Genomic DNA, 19,850 nt, shown 5'->3' with positions numbered 1-19,850 from the left:
TTTGTTAGCTTATAAGTCTGTTTTAGTTGTTTAACTCAATGCTGGCAGCTCTGTCAGTGTCTTAATGTCTGATGGTTTTAAAATCTTTACTAACCTATTAGGATTTTTTCCCCTTACACTGAATGCTTTTTAAAAGACAAAATTGTACCCACTTCTACTACTACCTCTCCAGCTTGTTCTGGAAACTCACCACCTTCTGTGTGAAAAAATTACCTCTTTGGACCTTTTTGTATCTCTTCCCTCTCACCTTAAACCTATGCCCTCTAATTTTAGACTCCCCTGCTTTTGGGAAAAGGTGTTGACTGCCTTATCTATGCCCCTCTTCACTTTATGTACTTCTATAAAGTTAAAGTTTATTTATTAGCCGCAAGTAGGCTTACATCAACACTGCAATGGTTCGATTTTGATCAATTGGGCCATTGGCTGAAAAATGGCAGATGGAGTTTAATTTAGATAATTGTGAAGTGATGCATTTTGGTAGATTGAACCAGGGCAGGACTTACACCATTAATGGTAGGGCATTGGGGAGATTACAGAACAAAGAGATCTAGGGGTACAGGTTCATACTTCCTTGAAAGTGGAGTCTCAGGTGGACAGAGTGGTGGAGAAGGCATTCAGCTTGCTTGGTTTCATTGGTTAGAACATGGAATACAGGAGTTGGAATGTCTTGTTGAAGTTGTACAAGACATTGGCAAGGCCACACTTGGAATACTGTGTACAGTTCTGGTCACCCTATTATAGAAAGGAAATTATTAAACTAGAGTGCAGAAAAGATTTACTAGTACGCTAATGGGACTTGATGGTTTGAGTTATAAGGAGAGGCTGGATAGACTGGGACTTTTTTCTCTGGAGCGTAGAAGGCTGAGGGGTGATCTTATAGAGGTTTGTAAAATAATGAATGGCACAGACAGTCAATATGTCTTCTGAAAGGTAGGAGAGTCTAAAACTAGAGGACATAGATTTAAGATGAGAGGGGAGAGATATAAAAGTGTCCAGAGGGGCAATTTTTTCTCATTGAGGGTGGCTGCCAGAGGTAGTAGTAGAGGCGGGTTCAATTTTGTCTTTTAAAAAACATTTAGATCGTTATATGGGTAAGAAGAGTATAGAGGGATATGGGCCAAATGTGAGCAATTGGGATTAGCTTAGGGGTTTAAAAAAAAGGGCAGCATGGACAAAGGGCCGAAGGGCCTGTTTCCATGCTGCAAACCTTTATAACTCTATGATAGGGTTAAATTCCAACAGGTTTATTTGGAATCACAAGCTTTCGGAGTGCTGCTCCTTTATCAGGTGAGTACAGTCATGCACTTCTGGGGTGCAGCTACCAATCGTGGTCAGGGGTGGGGCTCCACGTGCAATGAGCTGCCAATCATTACAAAGGGTGGAACAGGGTTTGCATTAAGCTGAAAATAAGTCTGAGGGGCAGGTTGGTGGTTGTATTGAGTTGTCAATCGCGCTAAGGTGTGGGGTAATATCTGCATTGAGCTGTCAATCATTCTGAGGGGCAGGGTAGTGTCTGCATTGAGTTGTCAATCATTTTGAGGGGCGGGGTACTTCTGCATTGAGCTGTCAATCACTCCAAGGAGCGGGGTAGTGTCGGCATTGAGCTGTCAATCACTCTGAGGGGCGGGGTAGTGTTTGCAATGAGCTGTCAATCACTCTGAGGAGTGGGGTAGTATCTGCATTGAACTGTCAATCACTCTGAGGGGCGGGGTAGTGTCTGCATTGAGCTGTCAATCACTCTGAGGGGCGGGGTAGTAGCTGCATTGAGCTGTCAATCACTCTGAGGGGCGGGGTAGTGTCTGCATTGAGCTGTCAATCACTCTGAGGGGCGGGGTAGTAGCTGCATTGAGCTGTCAATCACTCTGAGGGGCGGGGTAGTGTCTGCATTGAGCTGTCAATCACTCTGAGGGGCGGGTTAGTATCTGCATTAAGCTGTCAAAGGGGCGGGGTAGTGTCTATATTAAGCTGTCAATCACTCTGAGGGGCGGGGTAGTGTCTGCATTGAGCTGTCAATCACTCTGAGGGGCGGGGCAGTGGCTGCAATGAACTGCCAATCACTCTGAGGGCCCGCCCCTCTACAAAAGCGAAATATTGCAGATAGGGGAAATGTGAATTAAACAGAGAAAATGCTGGAAGTTCTCAGCAGGTCTGGCAGCTTCTGTGGCGACAGAATCAGAGTGAATATTTCAGGTTGTGAGCTTTAATGGCAATTGTTTTAATCTCATTCAGGGCTGGGGGGGCGGGTACTCTAACTGTCAATCAGGGGGAGGGGGCGGGTAGTTAGCGGCTCTTCCCGGCCACAGGCTTTGAGCTGTGAACATGATGAAGAAATTCGATAAGAAAGACGAGGAGTTGGGTCAGTAAGGCGGAGTTAGCGGCGGCTTTTGTTCGGATTCACGGTGAAGCTTCGGCGGCGCGGGGGAGGCACAGGCCTGGCGCTCTCCCGGAGCTGGGCTCCGGGCCCTGTGGGCTCTCGGTGCCCGGGGACAAGCTGCAGCCGGCCCGGCGGCCCGGCCACGCTCAGCAGCACCTTTGCTGCAAGAGGGAGGGAGGGTGGGGAGGCCCCCAGCCCCCAGCCCCCAGCCCCCAGCCCCCAGCCCCCGTGGTGACAGTTGGAATAATTCACCCTTGAACTAAAGGCCTGTGGGGGGAAATACTTCTGTCAATGTCAACAGCAGTCACTGAACACGTAGAGATTTGTATAAAATTTACAATACATTCACTGTGGTCTGATGGGGCGTGGGTGTTTGGTACCTCAAGTGATGGCAAGATCTGTGACAGATGCTTACCTACTTTTAAGCTGGGTGTGGTGCGAGTGATTAACCGGTCAGCCTGGTTTATTAATAGTTTCAAAATGTATTTATTATTGTCACAAATCGGCTTACATTAACACTGCAGTGAAGTTACAGTGAGAATCCCCTGGTTGCCACACTCCAGCACTTGTTCAGGTACACTGATCTGGCCAACACACCTAACCAGCATGTTTTGCAGACTGGGAGGAGACCGGAGTACCCAGAGGAAACCCACGCAAACCCAGGATAGTGACCCAAACTGGGAATTGAACCCAATCCCCTGGCGCTGTGAAGCAGCAGTGCTAAACACGGTGCTACCCGTAGAACTTAGGAAGGTAGAGGTATCTGGAGACTGGGATTATACCCACTACATTTTAGGTAGCAAACAACAAGTCAGTAAAAGAATGGCCCTGGCTATCAGACACACACTCTTAATGGTGTCCTGTAACAATGTAACCTTGACTTCCCCTAACCCTAATCAACATGCTGCCCCTCAGTCCCAAACATCAGATTCCATGTGTGTGTGTTTGTGTTTCCCCATTCTTCTTGATCACTCTCGTACCTCTGACTTGTCAGGCAGCTTGTCCAACATTGAGTTTTAGATGAACAGAAAAATATTTTATGAACTGTATCAGGCCCGTAAATATTGTGTCTATAAGAGCAGGTCAGAGGCTAGTTCTGCAATGCCTGGTTACAAGGAAGTGCAGCTCCCTTCTGTTTCCATCACCAGTGCACTGTGACTTGTGTCTACCTTCCACAAGGATCATAGAATCCTACTGTGCAGAAGGAGGCCATCAGATGTCTGCACTGGCCCTCCAACAGAGCATCATACCCAAGCCCACCCTGCTGCCGCATCCCTGTAACCCTGTGAATTTACCTGTTAATTCTGGCCCCCCACCCCCTGCCACCACCTACACACCTTGGGACATTAAGGGACAATTTAGCACATCTTTGGACAGGGGGAAACCAGAAAGCCCAGAGGAAACCCATGCAGACTCAGGGAGAACATGCAAACTCCACATAGACAGTCACCCAAGACCAAAATTGAACCCAGGTCCCTGGCGCATTGAGTGCTAATTACTGTGCCACCATGCTGCCTCTCACAGTAGTATCTCACCAAGGCTTCTTCAGTGCCTGCTGAAACTCGAGCTCTGCCATCTAGAAGAACAAGAACAGTAGGCACGTGGGAATACCACTATCTGCAAGTTCCTTGCTAAAGTGCATGATTTCCTGACTTGAAATTTTTGTCACATCTTATTTATCATTGCTGGATCAAAAATCCTAGAATTCCTGACTGAACAGCAGTGTGGGATTGCAGCAATTCAAAAAGGCTGCTTGTCACCACTTCTCAAGGACAGTTAGGGATGGACAACAAATGCTGGTTTTGTTAGTGACAGTCACATCCCATGAACCAAAAAAACATTGATGGTTATGCCTTCAGTTCTCTTGGCCATAAGATAAATTTTGTTTCCTCTCTGCCTCCTTTAAAACTTCTGTGACTGGAATTTTGAACATATGTCTTCATATTTCTTTTGGGATTTCAGTGTCAAGTTTTGTCTGATAACACTCCCATTATGTATCTTGGGACATTCTTACTAAGTTAAACTGCAATATAATTGCACATTGCTTTTATTGATGTTTAGCTGTACAGTCAGTGAGAAACTAACCAGTTTTCTGACCTTCAATTGCACTGCGGTGCCAACAGAACTCTGCATGCACTTGGAAGTTTCTCAACTTTTTTCTTACTTAGATGGTATTTCTCAGCCCACAGGAAGGACAAGCAGCATAATTATGAGTATACCATCATTTTTGCACTCCACTCCAAACAACACATGATTGTGACTTGGGCATATATTATCTGCTGAATCAATATCCTGGACTACTGACTAACATCATCATGTAAGCTACTTTAGACAAGGACTGCAGTAGTTAAAGGGGAAGGTCCATCACTAGCTTCTTTGGCAGCTAATGATAGGTTGGCTGCAGATGAATAGAAATACACTAACTACTACAATGTCCATTTTATAGTTAACCGTTTGCATAGAGTCATACAGCATGTTCAACCCACCCCACTCCCACCCACCATTAAAGAAAACTCTTGCTCTATTTAGCTGAATGGAATTCTACAGGATCCGTCAGCCTTCTGGCATCTGACCAAGTTTCTAAATTTACATAAACATAGGCCTCTCTACATAGAGGCTGCAGAATTTACTTCCAGAGTTAGTGGTTGAATCTGAAACTGTCAACATTCAAGATTAGACAAGTGGATAAGGACTAGGTAATGGGAATCTGGAATGCACTGCTTGGGAAGTTAGTGGAGGCCAGAAACTTTACAACCTTTAAAAAATATTTGGATGAGCACCTGAAACATCGTAATGTTCATGGATATGGGTCAAGTGCTGGAAAATGTGATTGGTGTGACTTTAGTGGTAGTTATTGTCAGTGCAGAGTTGATGGGCTGATGGACCTTTTCTGCACTGTATGACTTTATGACTAGGTGGTGAACAGATACAGGATCAGGGTGGATATATACCTTCAATCCCAACAAAAGTATTGGAAGAATGCAGGTCTGATAAAACAGTGTTTTTGATGGTATTTTTATTAGTCTGAGGGGACTGCTGAGATTTAGATGGTATGGCTTAGGTGCATTACACAGGTGGAACAAGGCAAATCATATTTGAGAACGCTGCAGTCACCAAAGTCACATCGCTCGTCATTAAGACAAAATTCCCACAAGTTGAACATTGAAGTTTGCAGTTGAAATCAGGAAGGGACACTGAAATACTCTGGATTGGTGACATCCATTTGGGCTGTCCTCGATTGATCCAATAAAATCCTTGGCTTGGAGTTGATCTGTAAACTAAGTTGTGGATAGTCAACTTAACAAACCTTTTTGTCGCTTGGAGTGAAATTTTGTGAGATTTTTGCTAACTGGGCTGTTTTGTAGATTGGTAAATCTTTAATAGGTGGATAAGGATAGGTCCATATACACCTATCTAAACTAATACTGAAAGTACATGAAATGCTATTCATAGAGTTCTGAGCTAAAGGTCACTATGTGATTCAACCATCAAATTGTTTTGATGACTTCAAAGTTTTGGACTTATCCTACAATGATTATTTTGTACTGAACTTAGTCAGCATTATTGCTTATAGCTACCAAAATGTTTTGCTTAGCTCCTGAAGCTATCCATCTGGTATTGCATTTTCATTGGGAATTTCCAATAGGTAGTCCTAAAACCGAGCTTTGATCTTCTGTAAGGTCTTTGCAGACAGCATAAAAATTCTTCTCCTAATGATCTTTATTGACCTATAATCTAAAGATTGTAAGTATTTGTATACTTATTGGTACCTCTCAATCACTTGAAGTAAGGTTTTTGCTCAAGCTCTGTGTGTCTCTGTACTATATGGTTGAATTAGTGCATTATTACTCTAGGTGGGGGAAAAAATTTCCATGGAGGCAGGGACAGAAATGCCAAGATCTGCAAAAGAAATTTGTAATTGTTAATTATCTGAAGCTGTAAAAATTGACCTGTGAAGCTGGAAGAAGAAACAATTCTGGTTTTCAAGGTTCATTATTTTGCCATTTCCTGGGGGAAATCATAGCCTTATTTTGGTGTAACTATTAACAGATATGTTTCTGCAGTACATGCAAGAGACAGTAATTATCTTGGGAAACTTTGTAGATTAGTTTTCTTTCCAATGCTGTATTGTTCAGAACTAAGTTGATTAAATTATGCTGTAAATTTTGATCATGAGCTTGGATGCTGGTGTTGTGACTTGCGTTCAATCAATCCATTCCATTTGTGGATGTGGTGCATACTTAACAGCCGTATGAAAGAAATTTCTTGCATTGTGCTTTTAAAAGCATATTCCAGATGATAAAGGTGTGATAATACATCAGCAACTGCACACTTGTGATACTTGGTTGTGATTCTTGCTAGGTAGTGTCATGTTGCCTTTAAGAGCAATATGGTGCATTTGGCTCCCGTCCACTGTATCATAAGAATAAAAGAATTTTATGAAAACGTTGGTACAATTAGATGGGCATTGATAGATGCTACCACTAAATCTTGAAAATCATTATGACAATCTAGTTAGTGTCCATGATTAGAAAGCCAGGCTCCAGTCTTGGCTATAGAGCCCAAGCATATTTTCAAGTTAATGCAGTAATCTCCAGTAGAATGCAAAAGGTAAACAGATGCAGTATACTCGGTCTGTCCCATTGTGACATTGTATTAAACGATTAAGTGTGGTAGAACTACATCCCAAGGTTTTTTGTTCTTTGTTCATTTTCTTTCATAGTTTGTTGAACAGGTGCTGGTAATGCTCTGGTACCTAATCCAAGTGACCAATCTTGTGTGAATTTAATAGGGAGATGATTTTATTTTAGGGGCATGACTGCTAAACCTGACACTGGCCTTGACTTGCACTCACACTTCTTAGAGGTCACTGGACAGTAATTAGCAATAAGAGAAAAGTAAAATACTGCAGATGCTGGAATCTGAAACAAAAACATAAAATGGGGGAAAATCTCAGCAGGTCTGACAGCATCTGTGGAGAGAGAATAGCTCTGACGAAAGGTCATCCTGACTCGAAACATTGACTCTATCCTTGCTCCGCAGCTGCTGTCAGACCAACTGAAATTTTCCAGCATTTTCTGTCTATGAAATTAGCAATACCTTGGCTGATTTTCTTTTCTCTCCTTTCATTAGACAATGAACGCTGAGGCCAGTTGGCCAATATCCCAACTGATAATTTGGCTGCAATAAGCTAGCATAGCACAGACTGGGAAATCAAACCTAGAATCTGCTGCTTGTTCAGGATTTCATTGTGCTTTCAGATGGTGATTATAATATCCTTTTCCTCTTTGGGATAGAATAATGGGAACCATCCTTAAAACCACTTCTAACTTCTAAATAACTGTAGTACTGATCCTCACCAACCATACCCTACCCCCGACCACCCAATATTCATCACTGACCGCTCTCCCAATCATCTGACCCATCCACTGACCACCCTCCACACTGATCATCCGCCACTCACCATCTGACTCCTAGTGGGGTAAAAAGAGGGCATGGCTTCCTTGCTTCCAATTCCACAGCCCTGGACACAAGGCAGCGTTACGCTACCTTTTCCTGTCCAGCATAAGTCAGAAGTTCCGGTGAGAAAGGAGCGGCTTCATTTCCAGATAAGCAAGTAGGAGCAGAGTGGCAATCTGCTACACAGAACTTGCAGGCCATGAAGTTATGCTTGTAACTGAATTTGTAGAATTTTCCAGTTAAATGCAAAGTGTTGTGAAAAAAGATAAGCTGCAAGTTAATTGTCATTTTATAAATTATAGTTAAATAATTTGTTCATATGTTTGCCAGCCAAAATATAAAATGTTGGGTATGCGAGTCCAACCCATCGAATTCTGCAGAGATACTTTTCCCACCACTTTCTGCAATAAAAATGATTTATCTTGACTAATAGAAATCACAATGAAAGTATTGCACTAAAGGCTGAACTAATTTCATAAGCAGTCAGAGAGTTCATGAACATTGCATTTACATTAATTTCAATAGTTAATTTCAACAGCTCTACCTATTATTCGCATGATGAAACTGTTTCAATGTATGAAGGAATGTCATTCTTCTACAATGTATGATTAGATGGTCATTCTGTCAGTATAGGCTACACAAATGTGTGTAGAAAATAGGTGAAATCTACCAATCATATAATCGTCCTGCTAGTTATAAAATTAATGGTATGGCATTTTTGATATTTATGGGAATGGTTAAACTGACAATGTTATACAATTGAGGGTGCAAATCTATGAGGTAAAAGAATGGTGTAAAAAAAATCTTGGAATGAAATGTGAGCACAAATATTTATCGTGATAGCTTTTGGACTAGTTAATTTACAGTATAATATTGATCAACTGTGCATCATTTTCACCTTCATTCCTTGTATTCCTTTTAGGAGGTGGATCCAATCCTTACCAACAACTAGAGAAGAGTACAGTACTACAAGAGGTAATTCTTCAATATCATCTTTGTTTCTTTAATTCCCAGAATAGAAGCACGTAATTTCATTGCAGTGTTAATGTAAACCTTATTTGTGACTAATACTTTTTTTTACTTTATGTTGTTGCTCACATTATGAGATTGTTCATGACTTTATTTAAAAACCACAACTTAAAAATGCACCTTTCCCCACATTCTTCGATAAAGTGACACAGAAATTTATGAAGATAATAATGCAGATATAGAATCATTTAAACTTCCAACAAAGAAGGAGACTATTTGGCCATTATGCCTGGGCTGGCTGTTTGAAGGAGCAGTTGTGCTTAATTGCATATGCCCATTTTTTTGTCTGTTGCCCTGTAAGATCCTCGCCCTTGGCTACCTGTGCAACTCCTTTTTAAATTTTTGATGGAATGGGCTTTCTGCACCTTTTGTGCTGATCATGACAGATCCTGACAACTCTCTGAATGAAAACATTTCTTGCCATCTCCCCTCTAGACCATTTATCGATGATTTTATATCTATGACCTCATTACTGACCCACTTGGCCAATAAAATATTTTTCCTCCAACAATTACTGTCAACATTCAACCTTCAAAAACAGAATTACAGTAACCATAAAAAAGACAAAAAAAATGGCTTTTATTAATGGGTGCACTGAATGCAGAATGAAGGTCATGATGAGGGAATTGTGCAAGATATTAACCAAACCTACATTTGGAATACTGTGCAGTTTTGGAGATAATGAATGCATGAAAAAAAGGCACTGAAGATTATATGAATTTATTAGGATTATGAAATAGGAACCGTAAAATTTAAAACTGTAGCAGAAAGTGTTGTGCATTTGGAGAATGACACTCTGGAACACTTGATAAATGAACGTAACTTTATTGCGATATGTTCTCTCTCATACTTCTGCTTCTCTGTTTTCCACTTAACAGTCCATTGCACCACTTCCCTGTATACATTATTACAGCAGGGTTCAACAGTTAGCCAAAAGGGACAAATATATGACATTTCTTAACTTCCTTAATTTGAGAATTCCCAAAACAAGCTCAACATGATAAATAGTCAGTGAGTTAGCACTACTATAATTTTAGATGGTCTGGAGGTCATTTCTCTCAGAATGGTTGATGTCAACCTTTAGCACTTTCATCTGTATATTGACATCAGCGGTAGCTTGTTTAACCAGCATTGACATGGGAACTGGAAGTTGTGTCTACATCTGAACAGAGGGTGAGGTGTTGACTTCCTGGTGGTGTAGGGGTCACATAAAGTCTTGACTTGGTAAGGCTGAATCTGAATTCTCAACAGGCTCCAATTTTAGTGTATCTTGTTTTTCCAGCCAATAACTGGTCTGCATGGCTCCTCCAGATAAGGTCATCTGAGGTCTGGACAATGTAAGAGTTTGCACAAGGACTGTGGCAGGAACATATTTTTCCCCTGAAGAGTAATTCCAAGCCAAGATTCCTTATCCTGGTGAAAATTCCATGCTTTGCCTTGCATTCACGTCATTCCACTTGTGCTTGTTGTTATTATTGCACAGACTCCTTGGTTTTTGAATATTTCAGAAGATCAAATGCAAAATGCAGCTGCCTTTTCATCACAAGTAATGCAGGAAAAGTCTTGGTTGTGGTGAGTGTGATGTTCTGATAGCCAGTAAGAATTTGTTGAGGTGTTGGATAAATGAACCTTGTTCTTTGGTTATTTTCAAGGTTTGGACAAAGCATTCTGCTAATCTATTAATGGCAGGGTGGATGATAGGATGTGGCTATAATGTGTTGAATTATGTTTTCTTGTAGGAAGTCCTCAAATTTATTTAGAGAAATTGAGGTCCATTGTCACTCACCAGCTGTTGTGAAATTCCAAATTGACTAAACACTTCTCCGAGCTTCTCAATGGTCTTCTCAGATAAGTTAGATATCATCACAGTGGCCTCTGGCCATTTGATGTGAGCATCAACAGTTACTAAAAATGTGTTCTTCAAAAGATCATGCAAACTGCACACACATACATTGCCATGTCTCTTCAGGCCACTCCCATGGATGCAGGGGTGCTAATTACTTACCTTTGCACAGGTCGAACACGTTCGAGCTTTTTCTTCGATCTCAGCTTTGCTAAACATTTGAGAAGCAAAAACAATGGGTCTTTCTTCATATGATGGCATGATGTGGAAGACCACCATTCCTACACCAAAAGAAGATGCATCACAAGCTAAATGTACGGGTAAAGTAGAATCAAAGCACATGAGAGCTTCAGATTTAAGTAACGCTTCTTTAGCCTGCATGAAAGCGCATTGCATTGCTCAGACCACTTCCAAATCTTGTTCTGGCACAGGAAGTTATGTAATAGTTTCAGGAATGTAACTGGCTTATATTCTGAGGTGCAGTTGCCTTTGTGATGGCTTTAATTTTAGAAGGTGATTTGTGAAGTCAAGTGACATCATTTGTACGCCCCAGGTACTCAGTAGAGGCTTGGAAGAACTCGTTTATCCTTACAGATGCTCAAACCATAGTATTTCAGTCTCTGGAGAATAGCATCCAAGTTTCAAAGGTGTTCCTCTTCGTGTCATCCAGCAACTAGGATGTCTTCCAGATAGTGCTGGACTCCACTCTGGATCAGAACCATTGCCCTCTGAAACAATACAGGAGCAGATGTGATACCAAAAGACAATCTTCAGTACCGAAACAAGCCCTTGTGTGCCATGATTGTCAGAGTTCCTGTGACTTCTTTGCCACATTCATCTGCAAATAGGCCTGGCTCAGGTCAGTGTAACTGAAATTTTGGCTTCCTACTAATCCAGCAAACTGGTCCTCAGTGTGAGGTCATGTGTACTGTTCACCACATAACAGTGGATTTATGGTGACTTTAAAAGACCCAACAGATTCTCACAGTTATCTTTATTGATGACTGGAACAATGGGTACAGCGTATTTGCTGAAACTGACAGGTTCCAAAACTTCAGTTTTCACAAGCCGCTCCAGATCTGCCTCCACCTTTGGCCTAATAGCATATAGTACAGGCCGTGCCTTCAAACGTTTTGCTTGGCTTCCGCCTTTTATTTTCAGTTTACCTGAAATGTCCTTCATGCTCCCTAATTGTCCCCTGAAAACAACAGTATGCTTTTTGAGAATTTTCGTGAGACCTGATTCTCCATTGGCCATCATGTGGACTTCAGCCCAGTTCAGTTGGATCTTCTCCAAACATGCATGACCCATCAACACTAAGTAGTTTCCCTTCGCTACGTGTTGAGGCATATCCACTGTTTGTCCATTGAGTTGCTTAGCCGATGTGGTCCTTCAGGAGTACCATTTCTTTACGAGGCATTATCCTCGTTGGCTTTAAGGGAATGTGTTGGGGTTTCTCATTGAAGATAGTCTCTGGCACTAATGAGTCTACTGCCCCAGTGTCAACTTCCATCCTTATTGGCTGTCCTAGCAGTGGCGTATCGGTGTAGTACAGGAATGGCAAGCACATGTAGTGATAGCTCCTCATCTGACTGTGTGTCACTTCGATCTTCTCCATCCTGTTGGACATGGACATTTCTCCTTGGATTTTGTTTAAATGTCATTTTAGTTTGTGTTTTTTTATAGTTTGCTTTACGTTCCTGCATGCTAGTTTTGACATTTCGTATCTTTTTACACCAGCACTCAGCAGCAGAATGCCTGGTTTTGCACACTGGTAACATGTACAGGCCATGGTGACTTTGGCTGTTGATTCAGCAGACATTTTTTGCACCCAAGGGGATGAACTCAATTGTTGGGCTTTATTTGCAGCCAGCTCCACAGAAAGTGATTTCAAAGGATTTCTGCAGAGTGAGATTACTCTCAGTAAACAGATGATTTTGTGTTGCTTCGCTGCGTAGAAGACAAACAAGTCTGTCATGAATGGTGCCATTATGCACATCTCTAACCTCACAATATTCTACAAAAAATTGTGTGTTGACTTCCCACCTCTTGATTTCCTTCATGGAATCTAAACTGCTCTGCAATCACCAGGGGTTTAGGTGAAAAGTAAGCTTGCAAAATTTCCACGGTTTGCTTGAGAAAATTAAAAGTTGTTTGTGCCATCATGCAAAGGAAACTGCGCACCATAATGTCTTCACCTATTTGGTTCTCCAGCACAAAGTAATCAAAATGTTCAGTATAAGAGCTTCATTGTTCCACATTTTTGTGAAAAGCACTAGCGATGCTGAAAACTTCCATCATTTTTACTCATGCAGGTTTCCAGCAGTTACTTTGGTTTACTTATTTACATGAAACATTACTTTGAGCTTTAGTCTGTTATTTACTGCAGCCACCTCTAGAATCTGTTTTCCAGTTTATTTTAAACTCACGTCCATACTAGCCAACAGACTTCCACTGTAGAAAGCACAGAGGTGCGTAGATGTGACAAGTTCCCCCTTTTCTGACTTTGCTTAAACAACTCTTTTCAAGTGGTTTAGCAAGCATAGATCTGCTATCTTCATTGCTAGTTTTGTTGTGTATTTGGAGAATGACGCTCAGGAACACTTGATAAATGAACAGAATTTTATTACGATGTGTTCTCTGTCACACCTGCTGCTCAACATCTCACTGCATCACTTCCTTGTATACATTACTACAGTAGGGCTCTACAATGAGCCAAAAGGGACAAATATAGAACAGATAATAGAAATGTTCAAAACTTTGGAAGGGCTTGAGGAGGTAATTGTTGTACTTATTTCCACTGACCTATGAAAAGGAGCACAAATTTAGGATTAGTACTAGAAACTTCAATAAAGACCATGGAGTGAGAGGCAGAATTTCAATCAACAGTATGGAGAAAGAGATGATTCTTCCATAAAGAGTGTACATAAAGGAGCGTGGAGAGAGAGGCGAGATAAAACTGACATTGCAGAAAATCCTGAGAGAGTGCGAGAGAAACAGTGAGGCTATTAATTGTGAGAGAGGAGTAGCAGAGCCATTAACTATGAGACAGTATCAGAGGAGCAGTAGGGCAATAACAGCGAGAGAGTATGAGAGGCGTAGCAGGGCCATTAACTGCAAGACAATATGAGAGGAACATTGCAGACCCACAGACCTGTGCCATCCTCATGAGCTCATGAGGCAGCTACTGTACTTAGTGAATCCCAGGGAGAAAGGTCCATTGAATTTTATTGATTTATTATTGTCACAGGTATTGTTCCTTAACAGTTATACAGACAAAACATACTGTTCATTGAGTACATAAGGAAGAAGGAAAGGATAGGGTGCAGAATATAGGGTTACAGTTATCGATAGGGTACTGAGAAAGATCAGCTTAATATGTAATAGCACATCAAAAGTCTGATGGCAGCAGGAAAGAAGCTCGAGTCGGTTGGCATATGACTTCTGAATTTTGTATCTTTTTCCTAATGGAGTGGAGTGTGGGGTCCTTGATTATGCTGGCTGCTTTTCTAAGTCAACAGAAAGTGAAGATGGAGTCAGTGGATGGGAGGCTGGTTTGTGTGATGGACTAGGCTGCATTCACCACTTTTTGTAGTTTTTTGCAGTGTTCCTGGTTTGAGTGTATGGCCAGGGAAATGGCATTGCTGTGGAACTGTTGGGATGACAAGCGAACTGCAGTGAATCCAGGCAATCTGGGAGACTGGAGTTGATGTGTGCCATGAGAGTGTTTGAAGACATGGCACCAAGCTCATGGTCTACAGAATAGTAGTGACACCCACACACTTATATGGCTCAGATGTGAACTAAGTACAGCAAGCACCTCAAAACCCTGAAGTGCCATCAGTACTGCCTCCACAAGATCCTACAAGTCCATTGGCAGGAGAGACACACCAACGTCACTGTTCTTGCTCAGGCCAACATCGCAGCATTGACCATGCTTGATCAGCTCCGCTGGGCAGGGCACACCACCTGTACGTCTGACATGAATGCTCTACTCAGAGCTTCGACATGGCAAGCAAACCCCAGGAGAGCAGAGGAAATGCTTCAAGGACCCCCTCAAAGCCTCCATGAAAAATTGCAACATTCCCACTGACGCCTGGGAATCCCTGGCCCTAGAAAGTCCGAAGTGGAGGAAAAACATCCAGGAAGTAGCTGAACACCTCAGGTTTCATCATCACAAGCAAGCTGAAGCCAAATGTCAACAGCAAAAAGAGTGGCTACCCAGGCACCCCACCCAACCATTCCTCCCACCACTGACTGCTCTACCTGTGGCAGAGACTGTAGGCCATGCTGAGAACCAATTTTTTTAGTGTGGAAGCAAGTCATCCTTAACTCTGTGGGACTGCCTAATCTGAAGAAGTATTATAAAGGTAAAAAATAAAAAGAAATAGTTTAATGAAAACCATTATTACTATGGGATGAATTAAAGCAAGTGGGTATTGAACTGGAGTCAATTGTGACATTTAAGAGGAATCAACATTGAACATCTGAATACAATTATTAAAGGTTTCAGATAAAGAACAAGGGGATAGACAGTTTGAATGTGGCACAGACCAAATAGCTTCCACCCCATGTGGAAATTTCTAAGCTTTTATGTTTCTGCAGTATCTCTCATTACAATGACTGACAAATATTAGACTCTTAATGTGATTGCTAAAGGCTGTGACAAGTAAAGCAACTGTCTCAGGTACAGCTATTAAAGAAATTGTATTATTAGATTGCACTGGATACAATTTTTAATTCATTCTAGAACTAGTTATCAATACCTTACTTGAAATGAATTCATTACTTTAAAATGATGAACCAAGGAATATGGTACAGATTATTTTTAATTCATTTGTGCAACCTGGGCGTCGCTGGCTGGCCAGCATTTATTACCCATCGCCAGTTGCCCTCAAGAAGGTGGTGGTGAGCTGCCTTCTTGAAATGCTGCAATCCACGTGCATTGTGGGTCGACCTACAATGCCATTAGGGAGAGAATTCCCAGATTTTGACCCCTTGACTGTGAAGGAACGGCAATATATTTCCAAGTCAGGGTGGTGAGAGGCTTAGAAAGGAACTTGCAGGAAGTGATGTTCCCATGCCCTTGTCTTTCTAGATGTTGCAAATGAAACTTGAGCCACATGGTTAAAATGTCATAATGGCTATTGTGTACTCGTGGGAGACTTTAGCCCAGATTGTGTCATGATCTACAGGAGGGATAGAGGTGACTCTGAAATTACACTGTAGGTTGGTAGTAGAGGAATACTTAATGTGCTCAATTGAAGTTTGTCTACTATTTTACTAGAGCTTTCAACCCATTTGTTTTAAATGTTTTATTTCAAATAAAAGATTCAGATAGTTTTGTTAGTCATCATGGTGTAATTCTGACTTTAGATCATAATTTTTTTCAAAATGGCTGAGTGAAACCTGCGCCAAAGATGTGCGGGTTAGGTTGGTTGGCCATGCCAAAAAAAAGACTTGCCCTTAGTGTCCTGAGATGTGTAGGTTAGAGGGATTAGTGGGTAAATGTGTAGGGATGTGGGGGTGGGGTCTGGGTGGGATTGTGATCGGTGCAGACTCGTTGGGCCGAGTGGCCTCTTTCTGTGCTGTAGGGTTTCTATGATTCTATGAAATGTGATTGTGCAGCACGTGAACCTTAATGGCACAAGAAAACCGATGGCAATTGTCAGCTGCTCTTAAAGGCTTTGCTGCTGACTATTTGATTTTGGTACAGAGGAAAATCAGATTGAAAACAGATGAATGAAGTACAGTATTTTCAGAATACTCTAGTACACTGCACTAAAGAGAAATTAAACCATCTCTTTATTGATTAGAGATATTTAATCATAAATCTTCAGTTAACTCATGCCAGTTGTACCATGCTTTAGATTTCCATCTTGATAAGTTCTTTAATGTTTTAAGCATTTGAATCTTTGCATAGATGATATACAGTTCGTACAATTGTTTGAATATCTTTTATGATTTAATGGGTTAATATACTAACCACTCTTTTACTTCTGAACTTTAATCTGGTACAGTTCGTTGAGAAACTATGCTAACTGTAAAAATTGTACTTTTTAGTGTTTGGGCTAGCTCACCAAGATCCTAGTGAATGTGAGACGACAGCATTAAACTGACCACAGTCATATAACAAGCAACTACTTTTTCCCAGTTTGGTCTAATTAATAGAAATCTCATGCTAGTGCAGTGACAAATGGTACTTTTCTGATTGGGTCGAGCACATGGGGGAATATGTCCTATGTGTTGTTCAGTAAATTTATAAATCCATTTATTAAAATCAGGCTCATAATTTCAATACGCCAAGCGCCAATGAAATCTTTTATCTATTTTTTGCAGAGTTGAGGGAACTACTTGTAATGTAGTTGACCTGAACATAGTTGATGATGCCATTGGATACCATATGTGAGGAAGTATTCTACTTCCCTGCCTTGTTGAGAATAAAAACTATCTGCGACAGAATGTTTATCAAGAAACAGCAGCTTATTTTAATAATTTCAATACAAGATTTCTGTGTCGTATTAAGGATCCTTTTTATTATTAACAGGCCCGTATATTCAATGAAACACCGCTGAATCCCAGGAAATGCTTACATATCCTTACAAAGATCCTCTACCTGCTTAACCAGGTAAGAAGTCAGAATGATTATAGCACAGGTTACTTCGCCTAGCATGTTGTGCCAATTCTCTAAGAGTAACTCAGCTAGTCCCATTCACCCACCTTTTTCCCCATAGCCCTGCAATTTTTTTCTCTTCAGATAATTGTCCAGTTCTCTTTTTTAAATCCACAATTGAATCTGCCTCAACCATTGACTCAGGCAGTGTAATTGCTATGTATTCTGTTATTAATTATATAATTTGAGATTATATTGCATGAAAACCAGTGTAGCATTCCAAGAAAATATTAACCCATAAAAAGTTATTAGAACCTTGCATCATTAGTTATTTTTATAATTCCCCTTGTATTTCTTATGCATTGATGTTTAGTGGAAGATTACCACTTCATAAAATGTCAGTCCATTAGCAGAAATTATAAAATGTCCTGTGTATAATTTATCTCTGGTAATGTTTTTTCTTTGCCCCTCTCAAAGGCAGCATTGCCAAAAAGATTTGATTATTACAGTTCTTACATTTTTCTGAATGTGACTCTGAGGACTTTGAAGATAAACATCTTAAAAATAACTGATTTTAGTGCCATTTGTATCTGTGCATTTCTACAGGGGAGATTGTGTATTTCCATTTTTTAAAATCTTGCTGGGAAACAACTACGATAACATGGAATCATGAAGTTTATAGCACCAGAGGAGCTGAATCAGCCTGTTATACTTATTTGCTCTTTGCTAAAGCAGTCAAACTTAATCCACTGTCCTGTTCATTCCTCTAGGCTTGCATCTTCGCTGCTTCAAACATTTATCTTAGAAGATGTAACAGTCTCTTACTGATAGCATGATTTGTGAGTTTATTGAGAGCAGTAGGATGAGTTGCAAATGACTTAAACATTTCTTCCTTCCTGATATATTGATTGGAAATCAGTTTGATAATGAGCCATTATGTATTACACTTCATACCATGGATCTGGTATCCATGCCTGTGTGGGTTTCCTCCAGGTGCTCCAGTTTTATCCCACAGTCCAAAAGACATACTGGTTAGGTGCAATAGCCATGCTAAATACTCCCTCAGTATACCTGAACAGGCACTGGAGTATGGTGACTCGGAAATTGTCACAGTAACTTCATTGCAGTGGTAATATAAGCCTATTCGTGACACTAATTTTCACAATAACTTCATTGCAGCATTAATATAGCTTCACCAGACTGTAGCTTCACCAAGTTGACATCTTATTTTTAGGTCTGCCTGATGTTGCTCCAAGAATGCCCTCCTCCACTCTTCATTGAACTAGGGTTGATCCCCTGCCTTAAAAGCAAATTACTGCAGACGCTAGAATCTGAAACAGCTTTGACATCCAGACTTGAAACATTAGCTCTGGTCTCTTTCCAAAGATGCTGCCCAGACATACTGAGATTTTCCAGCATTTTCTGTTTGTGATCCCCTGGCTTGGTGGTGATGGTAGAGTGGGGGATATGCTAGGCCATAAGGTTAGTAATTGCTGAGTAAAATTCTGTTGGTGGTGATGCCCTTCAGCGTCTCGTTGATACCCAATCTTGAGTTGCTAAATCTGTTCGAAGCCTATCCTATTTAGCATAATGGTGGTGCCACACAAAACAATGGAGGATAACTTCAATGTGGACACTGAAGTCTCCCACCCACAGAACGTTCTGTGCCCTTGCTACCCTCAGTGCTTCCTCCATGTCAATTTACTTGCGACCATCAGTAAAATAATGGAAGGGGTCAGTGCTATCAAGCAGCACTTACTCACCAATAACCTGTTTACTGATGCTCAATTTGGGTTCTGGCAGGTCATTCAGAACTTGACCTCATTGCAACCTTGGTCCAATCATGGATAAAAGAGCTGTACTCCAAAGGTAAGGTGGGATTGACTGCCCATGACATCAAGGCAGCATCATCCTGCTTCATCAGTGACCTTCCTTTTGTCATAAGGTCAGAAATGGGCATGTTCACTGATGAATTTGCACAATGTGCAGCACCATTCACAAATCCTCAGAGATGGTAAGCAGTCCATGTCCAAATGCAGCAAGACCTGGACAATATCCAGTCTTGGACTGACAAGTGATAAGTAACATTCAGACCACGCAAGTGTGATCATTTCCAACAAGAGAGAGTCTAACATCATCCTTGACATTGTGTTTTATTTTCATTGATGAATTCCCTCACAATCGACATCCTGGGGATTACCATTGACCAGAAACTGAACTGGATTAGCCATGTAAATATTGTGGCTGCAAGAGGAGTCCTGCGCATGGAACTCAACAGGCCCAAAGCCTGTCCACCATCTATAAGGCACAAATCAGGAATTTGATGGAATACTCTCCACTTGCCAGCGTGAGTGCAGCTTCAATATGACTCAAGAAGCAGCCAGCTTGATTGGTACCCCGTCTACAAACATGCAATCTCTCCACCACCAGCAAACAGTGACAACAGTGTGTACCATCTACAAGATGCATTGCAGAAACTCACCAAAGCTCCTTAGACAGCACCTTCATAGTCATAAAGTTTTGCAGCACAG

At 41.2% G+C, this 19,850-nt stretch overlaps 1 protein-coding gene across 2 annotated transcripts in view; it reads left to right on the top strand.

The window, feature by feature from the left end:
* Positions 1-2,102: 2,102 nt before the first annotated feature.
* The window catches only part of copg2 (COPI coat complex subunit gamma 2), a 54,535-nt gene continuing 36,787 nt past the window's right edge, over positions 2,103-19,850 (top strand). Inside the window, exons 1-3 of one of the 2 annotated variants that reach the window (XM_080207643.1) lie at positions 2,103-2,190; positions 8,757-8,809; positions 17,254-17,334. In XM_080207643.1, the coding sequence (XP_080063769.1) occupies positions 2,127-2,190; positions 8,757-8,809; positions 17,254-17,334 (198 nt within the window). In that variant the 5' untranslated portion in view covers positions 2,103-2,126. Of the gene's footprint in view, positions 2,191-2,271; positions 2,357-8,756; positions 8,810-17,253; positions 17,335-19,850 lie in introns of those variants that run through there. The other variant, XM_080207644.1, reaches the window with a different exon arrangement.

The sequence above is a fragment of the Carcharhinus amblyrhynchos genome, chromosome 19 (assembly GCF_965287045.1).
Source record: "Carcharhinus amblyrhynchos chromosome 19, sCarAmb.v2.hapA, whole genome shotgun sequence".
Classification (NCBI taxonomy): Eukaryota; Metazoa; Chordata; class Chondrichthyes; order Carcharhiniformes; family Carcharhinidae; genus Carcharhinus; species Carcharhinus amblyrhynchos.
This window is presented reverse-complemented; position numbering and strand designations above follow the sequence as displayed.